The sequence below is a fragment of the Chelonoidis abingdonii genome, chromosome 3, assembly GCF_003597395.2.
Source record: "Chelonoidis abingdonii isolate Lonesome George chromosome 3, CheloAbing_2.0, whole genome shotgun sequence".
Classification (NCBI taxonomy): Eukaryota; Metazoa; Chordata; order Testudines; family Testudinidae; genus Chelonoidis; species Chelonoidis abingdonii.
Window position 1 is genome coordinate 175350711 of NC_133771.1, and position 19567 is coordinate 175370277.

The 19567-nt window shown below is 42.2% G+C and overlaps 2 protein-coding genes across 10 annotated transcripts in view; both read right to left on the reverse strand.

The window, feature by feature from the left end:
- TRAF5 (TNF receptor associated factor 5) overlaps positions 1 to 2221 on the reverse strand; it is a 38364-nt gene extending 36143 nt beyond the window's left edge. For 2 of the 3 annotated variants that reach the window (XM_032762980.2, XM_032762979.2), the window contains exon 1: positions 1733 to 1814. The gene's annotated coding sequence lies outside the window, so the exon portion shown is untranslated. Of the gene's footprint in view, positions 1 to 1732 lie in introns of all 3 variants that reach the window. The other variant, XM_075064347.1, reaches the window with a different exon arrangement.
- Positions 2222 to 4548: 2327 nt separating this feature from the next.
- Positions 4549 to 19567, reverse strand: part of RCOR3 (REST corepressor 3) — a 40603-nt gene continuing 25584 nt past the window's right edge. For 5 of the 7 annotated variants that reach the window (XM_032762962.2, XM_075064348.1, XM_032762963.2 and 2 more), the window contains 4 exons: positions 18867 to 18944; positions 18117 to 18174; positions 7808 to 8049; positions 4549 to 7410 (listed from right to left, as the gene is read on the reverse strand). In XM_032762962.2, coding sequence (XP_032618853.1) covers positions 7072 to 7410; positions 7808 to 8049; positions 18117 to 18174; positions 18867 to 18944 — 717 coding nt within the window. In that variant the 3' untranslated portion in view covers positions 4549 to 7071. Of the gene's footprint in view, positions 7411 to 7807; positions 8050 to 17404; positions 17546 to 18116; positions 18175 to 18866; positions 18945 to 19567 lie in introns of all 7 variants that reach the window. The other 2 variants (XR_012655620.1, XM_032762966.2) reach the window with 2 other exon arrangements.

Sequence of the window (19567 nt, forward strand, 5' to 3'; positions counted from 1 at the left end):
AGCCAAATGAACGAAAATCAAGGCAGAATCAGCTTCAGCGCTCCTCTCTGCCAGTTCTCAGATGGCTGACTGTACTTTACTTGATCAAAGCCTTGTGCCTCACAAGTAAACACATCCCTTGCATATCTTTAATCAAGTACAACCACCTCCCCCATTGCATGATACAATGCAGATTCTCTACAATCTGAAAAACTCAGAGCTGCTAAAATGGCATTTGTCAAGAGAGTTCCTCCACTTTCCAGTTTGCTCTGCTCCCCTCATCTGCCAGAAGCCAGATGTGTTAACCTTCAAGACATGGAAAATGTGGGTGATTTTTAGTGTTGGGTATTAGGGGGGAAGGAGGCATACTAAGTATTAAAGGGAAGGTATTATACCTGCCCTGGGGATCTTCTGTTTTGTTGGCTGGTATGTATTCATTAGGGAGATAAGAGAAATTAATGATGTTAGGTGCCCTAATTTAACACAAGAAGTGGGTGCTTATTTATGCTTTTATAAATAAAAAGGAAAGCATATACTGTTGTGATGAAGGCCTTATAAACACAACAAGGGAGAAGATAAAAGAACTGTATAGTGCATTATCTGTGTTCAAGTTTTTTAAGTTTACTTCTCACACTAAAAAGAAAATTACAAAGCATCGTAAGTGCTACCTCTAAATTAATAAGAAAAGAGGAAAGCACTTTAAAAGGTGTTTTAGAGAGCATTTAGTGTCTTAGCTATATTAAAGAATGACTGACAATCCAATAGGAAGCTGCTGCTTTGGCAGCTGTTAGGACACACCGCAAAACAGGAGACAGTGAATATTGTTGCAAGGTAAATTTTGCTTACTTAAAAAAGGGTGCACGTGTGTGTTAATTTAATCTAAACGGAAGGGCCCTGTATCCACCTTGGGCTGTCTCAACCCAGAAACCCTGACCCTAATTCACTCCTTCAGAGAGCCTTGAGCCCTACCAGAAAGTAAGTAGGCATAAACATTACTAGAACGATTTTTTTAAAACAACAGAATGGTACGAGAGTTGACTTTACAATAAGTTCAAAAGGTTCCCAGTTTTGTATGGCTCAGATATTCCGGTAACAGCTGCATTTCCGGCCTGTATTCCCCGCCAGCAGACGGAGCACCTGCTGCCGGGTATTAGGGGAGCGCTAGCCGGGACAACGCACAGCATGATTATAGGGAAGAAGAAATAACGGGTACTTCCAAGCACGCAAAAGGCCAGTTCTGCAAAGACGGTGCAGCCCACGCGCGCGGCAACTTACAGCGGGACTCCGAGGCGTGGAAGGGCTGCGCCGGTGGCCCCCCAAGGCGTTCCCAGCCAGGATCGCCCCGAAGGCGCACACCCCGCAGCAGGCGGGCGCGGGAGCGTTGCTAGGAGAAGCTGAACTCTTGCATTTCCTGGCTCCGGTGCGCTGCGCCTGCCTCCGAGAGCAGGGTCGGGCTTCGGCTAGCAGTGGAGCCAGACACAAAGCCCCACAACGGCTCAGCCCAAGCCCCGCACGAGAGCGAGCAGCACAGAGGCAGCCCCTGGCAGGCAGCTCAGGCCGCCGCCTCTGCAGCTGGATCGCTGGCGCCCTGACACCGCGGGTGCAGGGAGCTCGCCTCGCACGTGGGGTGGAGGCTAGAGCTGTCAATGCAGCTGGGCTTTGTTCTCTGCGCGCCCGAGGCCCCCCCAGCAAAGCTGCAGGGCTCATGCCCTTCCCACCCCCGCACGCCTGAGCCAGCTGGCGCGCTACTCACCGGCAGCGGGGAGCTTTGCTGTGGGCGGCAGCAGCCGGGTCCGGCTCCACAAACTTTCCCGCCAGCCGCGGCGGCTCCGCAGCCACAGTCCAGCCCCGTCCGCGGGGAGAAGGCAGCGCAGCGCAGGGCGCGGCGAAGGGAAGCGTTGGCTGCTACACGCTGCTTTCGGTTTCACGGCAACTGCGCACCCTGCTGCCTCGGGAGCTTGGGAAAGAAAGGGACATCGCGCCTCTGCCTGAGCCCTCGCGGGGCTCAGCTCTCCCGGGGAGGGGCGGGCCATGCAGCGCGGAGGGGTTTGTAGGGTCCAGGCCGCGTTTAATAAGCAATCTCCTGAAAAGGGCGCATGGTGGCTTTGTTCCCCACTCCCACCCCGCGAGCTCTAGCTCGTCTCTAGCCTCGTCCGCCAGAGGTGCTCAAAGCGCTGTCGCTGCATGGACGGATTAAGCCCCACAACCCCTGGAGGGTGCAGGGAAAAGCCAAGCACCTCTGTACGCGCTAAGCGTCCGGCATCACCCCACGCGGCAGGTGCGGTAACAGCTCATGCTGTACGTCGGCGGGCAGAGCTGGGCGGGGTGAGAAACAACTGTCACGTATCTTTCAGCTCTAAAGACAATGATCTTAAATTATACAGTTGCATGAGTGGGGGTTGGTTAAGGCCCCACTTCTGCAAACGCTTAAACATGATTTAACTTTATTCACAGTCCCGTGGAGGTCCTACGCCCATGTAAAAATTACACACCTGTTAAATCACTAAAGACACCAGCCAAAATTTCAAGTAATCTTATGAAATAAATGTAAGCAGTAGAAAATATCACCCATTTCCAAAATGCAACTGGGTACATGGAACACCCCCCCCCAGTAATGCTAAACAGTGGCAGCATGAAACGACTCTGATTTTATACAGAAAGCAGTCTAGTATACTACCTAGTCAGACACCCAACCCACTTCACAAAATGTCTTGATAAATAGAATGATACAGAAATGATGCCAGATGGAATTTCCTAATTAAATCAAATCCACTACTACTCTACTTTTGCTATGTGCTGTTTAGATAATGTTCACTTTTATCCCAGAAGTGGCTGTTTTTCAATGATGAAGTGCACCCAGCATACATACATAGCTTTAATATTTGTTAAACACCCTGACAGCTTTGAATGAAAGACAAGATAATAGTACACAGCAATGGAAAAGCACCATCAGACCAAGTTGATTCCCCTTCAAAGACTGAAGTGAGTTTTAAGGCATCCAAAAGGATCCAAAACATTGAAAATGACTTTAGCAATCTGAAGTCAGGCATCCTTGCTGGTGGAGAATGGTACTGAGGAAGCAAGCTCTTCAAAAGGGCTTCCATCAAAAGCTTCCTTAATTTAAAGGAACATTTAGTAGAGAACACAACAGAAGACAATAATGGTGTTTTTTTTAAAAGGCAGGTTCAATTTTAGACAACTCTGATAGTGTCCAAAGAGCTGTGCAAGTAACTTCCATGCACTTCAAAAACATCCCTTCAATAGAATTCCTTGTAAAGCACTTAAGCGTGGCTTCCTATTCTTCTCTAGAAAAAAGCCAAGATTCATATTAATTTGTACCAGTGGATATAATTTTAGCAAAACCATATCGTATTGAGCTTACGTTTGTCCATTACCCTTCACTTACTGTCCTGCTGTCTTAAGACAAATGTCTTTATCATGACCTCCTGGAACTACTTTCACAAACCAGAAGGATTCAGCTCTTACTCTTACCAACTTTCAGTCTCAGTATGACTCTGCAGAATTTGTAATCTAACTACATTTACTAAAGTTACCCAATTTTTACATTAAAACAATAAAATGCTTGTTTTGCACACTAGTGATTTCTTTTAAAGGGCTATTTGACCTTGATTAATTTTTTACAAAGACTCCAGAGCAATCCTTCAAATCCCTTCACTGGCTTTCCAGTTTAACACATTTTGAAGATCCTTGCCTTTCCAACAGTCTCTTCCTTATTGCAAGCACAAGCCATTCCTCTTATTACTCCCTTCATTCCTTGCTCTGAGCTTCACACCTTCTTTCAAGCTGCTTCCTCTCCTTTGCAGGCAAGACACACAAGCCCATACCAGTCAATTTTATACGCAAGCCACACTTTTCCAAGAGTCCCTCTTACAGTCGCAATGTCACTAGGTCCATCTAGCCTCCCCCAAAACTTAACAGTTGCTCCATGTTTTACTTTATATGGATTGTAAATTCTTCCAAGTGGGGACTGTCTTATAAGTGCTACATACACTTCCTTTATGGTACCAAAAGGTAATGTTCCAATTCATAATCAATGTCATTTAAAGCTGAACAACTAAGACTGGAACTGTGTGTGCCTCTATATTCCATTTCTATGAATCAGATTCTTGAACCTAGAAACACTTTGTCCAGATCATACCTTGCACTTTTAATTTTGCCATTCATTTTGAATAGTTGCTGTTTACATTTCTTTATTAACTGAAAATAAACAGTACAAAAGAAGAGCTGTAAAGTTATATTGTTCTGAACAATGTACAATTCACTTTCTCTGTCAAACTTAATAAGTGTGCAATCATTTTATATTTCTTAAACGTGACAAAATTAAGACCACCTGAAAATTAGTTGAGTTCATTTCCTAAAGTAGTTATAAAAAGACAAAACCAGGAGATTAGTGGTATAGCAAAAACAAAATCTCCACTGAAATTAACACCATTGTATAATTTTATTTCTAATTATTAAAAAAATATAAGTGAATTCAGAAGATAATCACAGTATAAGGGCCCTAAAATTTCAGACCATTACAAGGTACATAAAAATAGAAGACACAGATTCCTTTAAAACTTTAATCCTTTGATTAAGCAGCAAGCATATCACTCTTCCAGGCAAAAACACTGTTTAAAAAACAACCCTCCACCCCAAAACGAGACGTGCAAACTGTATGCACATATTCTGCAAAGCACACAATAAAAAGGACATTGCTATGTACATATTTGTTTAGTACAACAACTGCTAGTTTCCCTACTGTGTGCCACAGTGTACGTAAACTAAAGTACACTATACCCTTGCCCCCCCAAATACAGCACCTTTGCCTAGGGACAGAATATTTAAACAGGATTAAATTGAATTACAATGTACTGAACAGTTGATAGCAATCAGTGGTGTCCAACTGTACTGCAACACTCAACATTTTGCATACTGAAATTCTATTGACAATAGACAAGACAAAAATTAGCAAAGGTACAGTACACACACCAGGGAGACTTGATATCAATACTTAAAAAAATACTGAAAGATGCATTCTACTTAGGTAACAATTAAAATTAGATATTTATTTAAACAGTTATGTCAAAATGCACAAGACAGGATTCTTGTCAGCCTAAAAGTCTGAAGGTCAGCCAGACTTCATGTAGTTGTTTGAGGGGCCCTTTTGACCCCCCAGACAAAAAGTTCCGACGATCACAAAGAACTCTTCATAGTTTGTTTTACAATGCTGCTTTTCCTTCTGGAACAACCACTATCTAATGTCCATGTGGTGGCTGGGACTCTAATTTTGGTGTGAAAGAAAACCCTCAAAAGGGACTTTTGTACTCAGAGCTAAGAACATTAGCAGAGACAGATGTTTCAAAAAACAAAGTCTCCTAAGTTTACCATTTCTGGAAAGTGTTTTTAATGTAATTAAGGCTAGATGTCTGATTTTAATATTTAACTTACAAACGTAGTAGATAAAAGGCTTCTACAAGAACTTCCCTTTGCACAGATACAAGATTTCAGCAAAACTGTTAAACCGTAAAACATCAGGACAGTTGAACCACTGAATCTGTAGAAGACTGAGGATTGTGAATTCCAATTTCAAACTGAAGATCCAGTTTATTTTTAAGGCCCAGTCTGTGTTAAGCCAAGAACAGAGAGTTATGGAATTATACTTAAAATATTCAAACATTGTTCCAGCTAAAAGAGCTTCTAGAACAGAGTGGTGGTCAATATGGGTGCAGGACACAGTGTTTAAAAGCAAGCAAACACTTTTCCATAGCTTGACCCAGTCCACACTGGCTCCCAAACAAACAGTAACTTTAAACACTCCCTTACCCAAGTTTCTGGCCTAGGTTTTTTAGGAGAGCTGACAAACTTACAACTTCACATTTTACCTTTCTGTCACTAAAGACGCAAAATTATAATTTCAGATAATTGGGACAATTTAGTTTCTCCAGTGAAGTCCCCCAACGCCTAACCAAAATTTTTTAGAAGGATCAATAAACACCAAATGCAGACCTGCATTACTATTTAATTGTTTTGTATTTGATTTAATACAAATTAAAAAAACCAAACCCAGATGGGGGAAGGGAAAGCTCAGATAACCATTAAGCCTTCTCTGAAATAAGGTTGTTTCACGTAGTCCTACCATCACAACATTTGAAGACACATTCCCTGCTAATTGGCATGACCAGTATTTTAGTTAAAGAGCAATAATATAGAGTAACTCTAGATATGACCATTAACAAAGGGATTAAAAACCACTGTACTTCAACTGTAAGTGTAATAAGCGGAGTAGCCACATTACAACAATGGTCATTAATGGTATTTTTCATCATCTCCTTGGACCTGGAAGTTGCTGGCACATCCACTTCCTAGAATTTTGCACTAGGAAAATCAGATGCCTAGTATCAGAGGGTTTATATGATTTGAACACACACTGCTAGATTTAACATGTTTGGTACAATAGCTGAGCAGATCTTCAGATTATTCTTTCAAAAGAAGTAAGTATCTTTTTAAAAAGAAAGTAATGTCTGTTTTGAGAAAGCTATAAAAAAGTCTGTAGTTTAAAAGTGCATGAAATACTTCTGTTGTATATCTGAACTGCAAACTATTAATTCTTGCACTCCTAACATAGGAAAACAAAAAAAATAACCCCCCCCCCATTAATTTCTACTGTCAGTTAAGGAGTTGTCACAGTTCCTAAATCTGCCAGACTCTTTGCATTCCTGTACTAAGATGTTTCAATATAAAGAACTTTAATAAAATAAATAGAGTAAAAAAATCAATTAAACAAAATCTTGGTGCACAGAACATTTATTTGCTTAAGAGATTAGCTTCCTTCGACAGTTATTCATATGGATAAGGGCTGAACTGTAGGCATTGTTTTGCTGTACAAGTCTTCTGCACAGAAGATTCTTTTATATAGATAGTTGTTCACGTGGTTCCGCTGCTAAGATTATTAGCTTGCTTCTCTGTGTAAAACTGCTTCACAATCCCTTGGAAGGCTTGCTCTTTTCTCCCCTTCATTATTTGAGAAAAGTGGACATTGATAAAATTTTAATCGAAGGAGTTACAATAGTTCTGACCTATTTCACTTCTTTAGTGCAGAGTGGACTGTGATTCTGTCTGAATTCCAATAAGTGAGGGTGGCTGTTGGCCACTGACTGTGGATAATACCGGTCTTGGATTTAGACGAGGAGGCATAGAATTAGCTGGGCGGATGAGTGGTGGGGGGGGCTGGTTTAGGGTTGGTCTTGGCTGAATAAATCGAGCCTGTTGCTGAAGTGGCGGAGGCTGACGATGGAGAGCAGGAGCAGCCGGAAGCGTTGGACGAAGTAATGGAGGAGGCTGGTTCAAAGTTGCTACAGGGGCTGCTGGAGCAGATGCCTGTGCAAGAGGCGAAGGGCCTAAACACTGAGTGATCTGCGTGGCTTGTCCCTACACAAAGACAAAATGTTATGTAAAGAGAGCCATCCTGTCCAGAACAAAATGCAGTTTGGGTTGCCGGTATCCACTATATAGAAAGCACAAGCTTTTTTTGACACTGAAAAAACAAAAGTTACTGAGCATTTTAATTTCTAAACTGCTGAACAGTGGAACTAAAAATAGAATATTGATGAAACAATCTACTTTTTTTTTTTTAAACACATTAAATACAGTCATAAGAAATTCACTATTAGAGGCCCAATCCTGTTCCCAATGAAGCTTATAAGATCAAAATCAGGCCTTTAAGTACACTAGTGTATCACAATCAGATTAACCTTACATTATATTTCACTGAATTAAGTGCTATTCCTCAACTCATGCTTACTAATAAGTGATACACAAAACACACCTCCTCATCTTCATCAGTGCTCTTTCCTGATGGCACATTAGAAGTATTTTTTGTGTCCTCCCCTAAAGTAGAAGCATCACCATTAGAAGCCAGGGTTCCTTGTTCAGCTTCCCATTCCTGCAACACCTCCTCTAAGTTAAACCGACGCCTGTAGTTTACAAAGAAGTTCTTCACTTGGCCAACAGTCTTGTTGCCAATTACATCTGCAATAGCTTGAAAATCTTTACCATATTTGCGTACACCTGAAAGGCAAAAGTAAATAATACACCTGTGAAGGATCAATCAAGCACAGCTATTTGTGAAGTATGTATACAAATATGGGTTTTCGGGCCTATAGCTAAGGGCTCACTTTAATTTTAAGGACCTCTCCATTAGAAGGTAGACTGTAGCTTCCATTTAGAATAAACAAACAAACTAACCAAAAAAAATTCCCAGAAGACACACTGACTCTTATTGTTTCAAGGCTATCTTTGCAAGGAAATTATTCACTAGGGTTAGGGTTTGTCACCAATTTTTCTAAAGATCCTGGTAATTGATAGGGCCCTCTCTACAGCCACACAGGGCTGGTCTCTGATGTGTGAAATAGAACATTTCATATTTTGAAGGGGGAGAGAACAGTACTTTGTGACCTTTAACTGATGGTTACAAGTCTTCTTTGTAGGCTTCCCGCAGCTAGCTGCATGCTAAGCCAGCACTTTTCCCAAGAACCCACGTGGTATCTGACTGAAAGGAGCAGCAGAGTTCAATAGCATGAGTCTCAGCACAAGGCAGAGCCAGGACACTAGAATTCTAATCCTGGCTCTGACACTTCCTTTGTGCCCTAAGGGGAACAGGCTAATAGCCTGTCATTTAGCTATTTATGAAATGGGGGAACAGCCCTCTGAATATAGGACAAATTGGCAGATATTCACTGGGCTTATTTGGAACAACTGCCCTAAAAAAAAAAAAAGTGTTGGCAAAATAGCTTTCAGCAAAAGCAGCTGAGACCCAATTCTCCTGCAGTGGGAGTCTATGAATATGTGAAAGTAGAATGAATTACATTGTAAAAATAAGAATGGATTAAAGAAATGTTGTATGTACCTTGAAGCAGAAATAAGAAATGCTGAAATACAAGTGCCAGGAAAAGAAACATTAGGCATAAACAAGGGTGCTAATGGCGAAACATTAACAGAAGATCGGTAATAGTTAAGTAAGGAAATAAGATAAGTTTACCTGGGCTAGGCATGCATATCAGATTCTGCTTCCTTTGTTATCTTGCTAAGTGCTCGCCCTTTTATTTGTATAAATAAGATAGTTTGTGTCTTGCATGGTATTCACATTATCTGGATGTTATTAGCAGAGCGCTGTGCTAATAAAACAGAGTGGTCTGACAAACTGCGAGTCCTGAGTCTAACTTTGACAAATAGTTAACTCTTCTCCCTTTCATTCATTTTTATATCAGTCAGTTTGATTTGGGAGTGCCTCAACTTATTTCTCATCCTCCCCAAAATCCTAAAACTGCTTTTGGCATAAAAAAAGTTAGTTATACCCGATTTTGTGGAAAAAATTTACTTGCCCATTCAAACACATTAAGGCTGGCACTGTGTGCTTCTCTCTCTCAACGCAATATACTAGCACTGAAAAACTCCATCTGTAACCTTGATGTCAGTTATCAAGGAATAGTCGATCAAATAAACAAAATACATGTATTTTAAATACCTGAATCAGGTCATCTCAAAGAGACATATTGAAGTTTACCAGTTCGCCCTCAATTCAGTTTCCATTTTCTTAAAAACAAAGATATTTGAGTCTTTCTCCTTTTAATACATTAATGATAACCCTGAAGTTTCTCCTCTTTCCTGTTCTCAAGGGGAAAATCCTCATGTTCTCCTGCACTCTGGAGCTTTGCTTTTAGCTACTGTACTAAAAATGATATTTTTGATACCCAAAGAGTCCAAGAGTTTTGTACCTTTCAGTCTCCAGAGACAGACCTGCTTGTATTTTATAGCCTGGGATAAAAATTACTCTGCAGTAATCCATAAACTGGAGGCAGTTATATGATTTTTGCTTTCTGCTCGAGAACCTTTCATGTCATGAGCAAAATAAGATTTGACTTATGTAATGTGGAAAACTGCTGATGACTTTACCCATTCAGAATCCATTAAAATACTTAAAGGACATGCATTTTCTCCCCCAATAGCAGAAAATTATATGCCAGATGTAATGTCTTATTTCAGAAAGGTGAAGTAAAGAATACAGAAGGAGAGTTTCAAATTAGAAAATCTGAAATATATGCTCTTAGTAACTTGATAAAAAATGATATAACTTTGCTCTTTCTACTTTTCTTTTTGAATAAGTGCTTCTAATATGCAGTGTCTTGTTCGCTGGAGTGAATGTACAAGAGAAAAGTCAGTGCCAATAAGTAGTTTAACTACAGTTGAAGCTAAGTTGAAGCTTCAGTTTTAGCCATTAAGAGTCAAATAAAATTATGGCTGGTTCTGCACATATGTACTAGTAAGCTCCTGCTCCCCACATAGAGATCTGCAGGTGGCAGGGGAGGAGAAGGAGGAGGAGAGGAGAGAGATCTGGCTGCAAGGAGTCACAGTGTGCAAGAGGGAGCAGTAGTGTTTCTAAAGAGGATAAGTCTAGGCAAGAGAGACAACCATTTGCTCTGTGCACTGACAATGGCAGGAGATGAGAGGGAGTGATATCTAGCTACACCTTTTCAAAGCATGCTCCCTCCAGTACTCGTCTTTTGCCTGTCATAATAGACAGGGCATAACAGGAGAGCTTCACTAAGGCCAGGTCCACACTATCACTTACTTCAGCATAACTTATATCGCTCAGGGGTGTGAATACGCCACCCTCCTGAGCAACATAAGTTACAGCTACTTAAGCGCCAGCGTGGACAGTGCTATGGAAGTGGATCGGACCGAAGAACTTGTGGATCTAAAGGTGGAGGAGGCCTGGAATTACTTCAAGTCAAAGTTGCAGAAACTATCAGAAGCCTGCATCCCAAGAAAGGGGTGGAAAAAATCATAGGCAGGAGTTATAGACCAAGCTGGATGAGCAAGCATCTCAAAAAGGTGATTAAGAAAAAGCAGAAAGCCTACAAGGAGTGGACGCGGAGGATTAGCAAGGAAACGCTACCTCTATGTTGAGGTCATCAGAACATGTAGGGGGGATGAAGTGAGGAACAAGGCTAAAAGCCATGTAGGTTGGATCTGCAAGGAATTAAAACAATAGTAAAAGTTCTATGCCATATAAATAAGAAGAAACAAAGAAAGAAAGTGGACCGCTAAACACTGAGGTGGAATGGAGGTTAAGATAACCTAGGCATGCCCAATATCTAAATAATACTTTGCTCAGTCTTATAGGCTAATGAGGCTTAGGATAATGGAAGGATGACAATGGGAATGAGGATATGGAGGTAGCTATTACCACATTGAAGTAGAAGCGAAACTCAACAGCTTAATGGGACAAAATCGGAGGGCCCAGATAATCTTCATCCAAGATATATAAGGAACTCGCATATGAATTGCATCGATTAGCAAGAATTTTAATGAATCAATAACTCGAGTGTACCGTAAGATGGAGAATTGCTAAATAGTTCCATTTTTAACAAAGAGGGAAAATGGGATCGCTAACTAGGCCTGTTTGACATCTGTCTAGCAGGTATGAGTGACTTGGGGAAAAAAAAAGATTTGAAGGAAAAGTTAAGGACGATGTTGAGGACGGTCGAATCATTTCGGTGATTTGGAACCATACCAAACATGTACAAAGGTTCTTACTAAAAAGTTAGTAGGATCGATGGCTCACAACCATTATCAATGACTTTTACCTCTGGGTCTTATGAGAAGACCCAGAGGGTCCATCATCAGCAGTAACTTCCCAGGCTATTGAGTAATTAGCAGATTCCTTTTAGACAAATATGGAACAACTGGCTAGCGTGAACCGAATATGATTCGGATTTTCGTCATTGTCCAGTAAGCATTTGATCACTGGTTCACTGTGGTGAATTATTACTTAAACTTGGAAGGGTGGTGAAAAAAGGTCACAAATAAAGGCCGACCTATGGGCATACATATGAAAGGGAGTCGTGACTGAAGGTACAGAAATAGGAACTTGTGTCTGGTTACAAGGTGAGCTCCTACGTGTCGTGGCACACTGAGGTCAACTGTCAGGCTGGAAGGGTAGGCTCCTTAGTGTTGCGCAGTTCCCCAGGTTAAAGTCAGTGTTCATGATCCAAAAGCTCGACAGGAACCTCACTCCCATCAACTTTAACTTCTTTTTACTGAGCTTGGCACAACCTACTCCCAACCACAATGGGACGGAGGGGAATGTGCTAATCAAGTTGCGATTCACAAAAGTCTGAATTGTACGTGGGTAATTGCTGACACTTCATCCAGCGAAAGGACCCGCAGTGAAATATGTATCAGGCAAGGAACTCCGTACATGGAGATGGACTTTGTAAACTGGACTGCTGTTATTTAGATGCGGGCAGCCCGATGTAATTGGTGAAGTAAACTAAGGATGGGAAGAGGAGTTAGTAGTATGTGAAGGAGAATGTCAGCCGGAAAAGCGGTCACCTGAAACAATTTGGCCGCCTGTGCATTTAATAACCACAAGAAAGAAATTTAGTCTAATCAGCCAGTGAGGGTGTCGTGGGTCTCCGTGGATTCACCATTCTCGAGGTTGGCAGAGTACAGCGGAGGGAACGGGCCTCGGAGCTATGGTTAGTTGCTTGATCACAGCGATCGGACTATCGAGCACAGCCAAGGTTGTAAATCAGATGTCGTTATTTTAAAAAAACTATGCATTGTTTAGGCATGCTCTCAGGCGACCTGTGTATTTCCAGCACGTAAAGATAACGCGGATTTGTTGTAGATTTATTATAGGCACTTGGAAACTTTATCTGCAATACCTGTGTGTGGCGAGTATCTTGAGGTCTCCCATGTTGGTTAAGATAAGGATGATCCCTCTGGCAAACAAATGGGGGAGACACAGGTTCAGAAGTGGCCAGGCGAAAAGCTATACTTCAGCGATGAATCCGAGGATGGAAAAACTTCTTATGGAAAGGACACTCTAAAAGCACTCATAGAGCTAATGCGTTAGCCTAACCAAAAGAAAGTTTGAGGGGATATAGAATGTCTTTATAAATATATCAGAGGGGATAATATCAAAGGAGGAAAGTATATAGGCAGCTAGTACCGAATGTGACACAATAACAAGAGGAACCAGGATATAAACGGACAACTAGGAGAGTTAGACTTAAATAGATGAAGGCAACCATTAGAGGGTTGAAGTTTTGGAACAGCCTTCCAAGGGCGCCAGAGAAAGGTAGGTGGGGAGCAAAAGACATATCTGACTTTAAAAGAGCTAGCCAATGATAGTTCACGGAGGGTGGATGCTATGCATGCGGACAAGCCCTAAGTTATTAGACCAGACGTAAGGTAACTACATATAACTTCAGCGGCAGAATGACTCTTTTGATTTCAGCAGCGTATATGTCAATGCCCGTGGGTCTGGTAGTTCCTTATTGAAGGAGATGTTAGATCGGTGTGGGATCTGGAGTACTATAGAGAATTCTTTCCTGGGTGCTGGCTGGTGAGTCTTGCTCACATGCTCAGTGTTTAACTGATCGCCATATTTGGGATTGGGAAGAAATTTTCCTCCAGGGCAGATTAGCAGAGGCCCTGGAGGTTTTTTGCCTTCCTCTGCAGCATGGGGCAGGGGTCATTTGCTGGAGGACTCCCTTCAGCTTGAGGTCTTCAAACCACAGTTTCAGGACTTCAATAACTCAGACATAGGTTAGGGGTTTGTTACAGGGGGGGTAGGTGACATTCTGTGGCCTGCATTGTGCAGGAGGTCAGACTATATGATCATAATGGTCCCTTCTGACCTTAAAGTCTATGAGTCTATGTCAGTGGGAGAGATTCTCCCACCAATATAGCTACCGCCTCTTGCGGAGGTGGATTTATTATGCCAAAGGGAGAATTCTCCGTCGGCATAAAGCACCTTGATCAGACATGCTGCAACTGCGCAGACGTAGTGCTTCTAGTACAGATTAGCCCTAGCCCACACAGATGATTAGAAGACCCACTGTGACTTATTTACCAATTTGCAGAATTCATTAAGTGAACAAAAGGATAACAAAACAAAATGCATTTCTCTCATTTGACCACTGAGGTTCAGGTTCCTTTCAGATTCCTTTTAGCATACTAGTAAATATCCAATAGTGTTACTGAGATTGATATATACAAGACTTCAGTACAGCACTCTTAAATCTTCATTGGAAGACATAGAAAACCTAATATACTGACAAAGCACACATTTATCTTGAAAGAGACTATCAACTTGCCAGGTCATGTAATGGTGAACTGGTGCACAGACTACTCATTACATAGTCAAGTTTCAAACACTACCTTAAGTTATTTCCTAAAGCTTTCCACCTCTCCGCCCAGGAAACTGATTAAGCTTGATAATTTGCCTAGTCTTATAAAATGAAGCTCAAAAAGTAGAAGCTCTAACCCCAGTCCGGAAGTCTACACAGCAATGGAACAGCCCAGCAGCCCAAGCCCCGCGAGCCCAAGTGGCTGGCATGGGCCAGCTGGGCGCTTTTCTTTGCTGTGAGGACATACTCTAAAAGGCAGCATATCCTTAGGAGTGAAGTTAAGCCATGATCTGGCACAGCACTTAAATGTGTGCCTAGAGTTCAGCACCTGAGTATCCCCATTAAAACTAACGCTTTGCCAGATTGGGGCCTTAGTGAATGGCATGGCTAAGTAGTACTCAGCATATCACCGTACAGTCACTGGACTAGAACTGAAATTATTGCAGACAATAGATTAGAAGGGCAATGGGAGTGGAGGTTCCAGCATGCAGTGGGAAGCACAGGCCACTGGCTGCACAGAGGTGGGGGATCACTCTGCAGTCCCCTGCCCCCTTTGGGACACAGAATCAGCAGTGAGACTGCACCCGACCCTGACACAGCACAAGCGCAAGGCCTGACCCAGAAACACCCTGGGACCTTGCCCCTTCATGCCAATAGCAAGCAAGAGGGACAGAGTCTCACATGCAAGCCCAGCCCTGCCACATGATCCAGGTGTGGGGCAAGCAGACTTATCCCAGCAGGCTCCAAGTGTGGAGGGGCTTAGTGTGGGAGGATCCAGGTGTGGGGTGAGCGGATTCTGTGTGGGGCAATTTGGGTGTGGGTGGCTTGGTGGGAGGTCCAAGTCCAGGTGTGTGTGTTGGGGGGATTTGGATGCACATGGGCTCACTGGAAGGTCAAGGTGCAGGGGAAATGGGGCTCAGCACGGGGATCCAGGTGAAGGGCGGCTGGGAGTGCAGCTCAGTGGGATGGGGCTTGGCAGGGTGGGTGGAGGGTCTAGATGCATGGGGGTTGGGCAGATGGGGGAGCAGCTTGCTGTACAGTGACCTCTTCCCCCGCAGCTGGGGAGCAATGGGGGAAAGAAGCAGGGGGTGGGGTGCATGTGTGGAGCTTCCTGCAGTCGGGGGAGGTTCCTGGGGCTGGGTTGGACCTGGCCCCAGGAGCAGCCGGTGCAGGGGAAGAATAAGTCTTGTCCCCCGGCAGGACTAGCAGCTGGAGTCTGGTGCATGGTAGAAGCTACCAGCCAGGTGTCCCCAGGCCTGCCCCCTTCTGGCTCCAGGCACATCGTGATAGCAAGCGAGAGGGACAGAGTCTTGTACACATGGCCAGTCCCACTCCCTGAGGCGGTGATTTACATCTTCCCTGGCTGCTCCTGATGCCCAAATCAGACGGCCTGTTCAGGACCACTGCCTGGAAGCGGCGTGTGAATCAATTATTCTGCAGGGAAAGAGTAAAATGTGCAGGGGAGATGAATTCTGCTCTTGCACAGAATTCCCCCAGTAGTCCCAGAGCCAACATGCCAGTGGTGCCTTATCTCTTCCCGTCATGCCCCCCGACCAGTAATGGAATCCTTCCGCATCCCCACTCCATTAACTGTACAGCTGTGTAGGTATGGAGCTTGGGCTGACAGCGGAGCTGGGGGTGGAACGGGAATAGGGGTGAGAGGGCCTGCAGATGGGCACTCAGCTGCATCTGGGACAGAGCTGGGTGGCGCTCCCTCCTCGTCCCCCGTAAGAGCTAGCCTGGGCCCTGCCACATGCCCCACCTAAGGGGCATGCCCCACAGTTTGCGGACCGCTGCAATATACAGAGTCAAACATTCAGAGAGAGAGATTGCAGTGATCTTATTTGGGTCGTATTTCCTAAGCATGGAATAGGTCTAGTAGTTTATGTACTTCCAGCAATTTGATTTCAGAAAGTTAGTGTCATGCCCCCATTATGCTCCATCAAATGTAATGAGCTATGTACTTGCAAACAGTCGTTTAAGTTTTTGCAGACCAAATTGTATGAAAAATGACCGAGCAAGAACAAAGCTGCGTTTTCTCTCAGCCTTTTCAAAACTATGTTCACCAAAAAAATACGAGGACTTACTCAAAATAACCAATTCTGTACTAGAAAGCACTATAACAATTTACTGGTTGCGTATAAAAGAAATAAAGACCATTCAACTTCTGAAGGAATCCTAACTTTGGAAGTAGAGTCAGAATACTAAGTTATCAAATACTGAATGTTCAGTAACTTATACATTAGGATATTCTAACAAAACATGGGGCAAGTTATACTAATTATTCTAAGTATTATTTTAATGCTGATAAACAACGTAGAGCAGAGGTTCTCAACCTGTGGTCTGCGGACCACTTCCATTAAGGTGGTCCATGGATAGTTCCCTCTAAGGTGCACGCCTGGGCCATAGCACATAAAAAAATGACGGGCCACCCACCTAGTAAGTGGAGTCATGCAGGTGTGGCTCCACTAATTAGGTGCCTGGACTCTGGAGAGGACGCAAATATAAGGCAAGGTGGTGGCCTTGGGGGGAGTAGAAGGGATGTGGGAAGGGACAGTGGGGTGAGAAGACGGGGTGGGGGGAATTTGGGACATACAGGGCCAAAGAGGTGACTTTCCCCAGCTCCAGGGCTGCAGCTGCTGGGGAGAGACCCCCCGCTTCCTTCACAGCTCCAGCTCAGTGGCTGCCGCAGCAGGGGAGACCCCCATCCTTCCTAGCCAGGGGGCTGCCGCAGCAGGGGAGAGAACATTCATCGCATTAGAAAGGTAAGACTACTGATATTAAAATATGAATTGTGTGCTTTTATTTGCAGAACAAAAAACAATTATTATTAAGGGGGTTTTGTAATATAGCGCTTTTATCCAAAGCACTTTACAACAGTTAGCCAACGGTACAAACAACATTTGGAAAAATCATTAAGTGATCCACTGAGACCCTCAGCAATCTACAAGTGGTCCGTGGGGAAAAGAAAAAAAAAAAGCTTGAGAACCACTGATGTAGAGAACTAGCTCGATTACTTCACTGAAGTAATATTGAGCTGATGTATAGTATCAGAAAAAACAAGAGATGCAACTTATCATACTTTGAAGTTAATACATTGAGTTTCATTTTTACGCTTATATTTCCATCTGAATGCTTTTACTGGACTGTGCAGTGCACTGTTTTAACAAGATAACAATCTGAGAGTTTTCATTAGATAAGAGATTATTGCATGTTAACTGTACCCAATATCCTGTTGGTAAAGTGCACTGCTAGCCACTAAGAAAATGTGTTAGTACAGCATCTGTCTCCAGCCTCAAACTTTCACAGCAGGATGTTGGATGGGAAGACTGTATCTTGTCTCTTCATGCCTAGTTAAAGGTGACCTGCAAACGAAAGAAATGGGCTTCTGCCTTTTTGCTTCTTTTTGGATGTATAAAGGCAGCCTGAAAAATATTTTTCCCTACTTGTTTCCTACTTTATTTCATGTCTGTTTAGGCTAGAAGACCAGGAGGAAGAGTTAGTGTCTTGTGATGGTGTAATTTATATATTAAGAAAAGGGATTTTTAGTCAGACTGCTTATAACACCAGTAGGCTTTAAAAAAAAAAAATTAACACCCATTTAACTTCAGTGACTAAATTCTGAATCTACTCAATGTAGAGTATATAGCACTCACATCCCTTCAATTAAAGAAAGAGCTTACAACAAGAACAAAAATCATGTGTGTTCCATTGGTCTTCTAACAAAGCCAGAGACTTTATATTCCCAAAATTTCTAAGGGGGGAGGGGGGAAATGAGCAACCTCCCTCCCCAGCTACCTGAAAGGAAAACAAAGCATTTTCTCTGGTTTTCTTTATACATAAAGCAGAAAAAGGGCACAGGCCCAATTTTGAAGAAATCTGCAGGTCACAAGATTTTTAATAGTTATAAGTCATTACTACTTTTTTGTAACATACCTTGTACTGCAAGAAGCTGCTCTTCTGTAGTCCAACGAGCATTGATTTTCTGATTCAACTATTAAAATTAGAGAAATTGCACACTAAGGTCATTAAAGCACATTCCAAACACACTGTAAAATATCTGAAAGTCATTATAACAACATTTTAATGCCTGAACTTCTTTGATAGTTTTCTCTGTTTGCAATAAGACTCAATTGCAAAGACTCAATTGTCACAGAGTAATCATCATCTTCATGAAGGTAAAAACATTTTATTAGTTTACTGTTTAATACTAAGTTGTATTATTAGAAAATAATTTCTAAATTATTTTGCATTTTCAATTTGCTCACCATTAAAAGAGTAGCTTCAGTAATTGAAAAAACAAAAAACCCTACCCCAATGCTTGTGACATGCTGGTGAAAGTAGAAACTAATTAGCTGACAGTTGCACCAGAAAAGCTGGTTTGTAACAACACATGATCCAGCTCCCTAACTTCATGTATAATCATGCTAACCTCACTACATCTATTGTCCCTCTACCCACTCCCATTTAAAAGATTGAGAAAAGCATATTTTGCTCACTTCCTCCAGAGAATCAACATATTTACCATTGCATGAATGGAACACTGAAATTCATGCACTGGTAAATATGTTGGTTCTCCGAAACACAAATACTGTGCAGCAGCAAATGACTCAAACTATACTTTAATGTATTTTCCCGCCAATCCAAGAGCAATGCCACACATTCTAGCACATTATATTAATTTACCTCAGGAGGTTTGAATTCTTCAATTCCACCTTCCATTTTTTGTTTCAGTGCACTGTTTACTTGCTTAGCATTTTGAACCTTTATTTAAAAAAAAAAAAAAAAAGTTAATCAGCTCCACAAAGAAAGCTGATCACTTCATACAAACAGTTCCACTAGGATTGCTGCAAGTATGTCTCTTAAATTACAGAAGTAAACATTATGGTTTAATGCTTCTCTACTTTTAACTGCTGCTTCACAGACAAATCATATTTTACCCTGGAGAGTGAATGAGAGACAGACGACTAAGACAGAGTTCTTTGAAAGGCTGGTTAAAATTTGTCCACCAGGATTATGACAAACCAAGAGGAAGATAAAAGCTAACTTTCACAAAATTGCATGTCTGTATAGAGTAAGAAATATTTCAGGATTCGACAAACATCTTTTCATTTGCTGCTTTTACATTTTTACTTAGTGAGAGAAATTCTATACATAAGTTGTTTCTCAGAAGACTAGGTTCTCTCCTTCCCCAACAGAACTCTAAAAAGTGATGAGATATTTCTAGTTACTTTCTTGTTGCAGACTGCTTTTTACCGGTTTTGTTGGCTTCAGGTTATGATCTCCTGATATAGTTCATTTTGGAATTATTTTGACATATTAAAGTTATAGATTAATTTTTGTTTACAAAGGTGTACTTTCTAACTCACACTTGCACATCACTATTA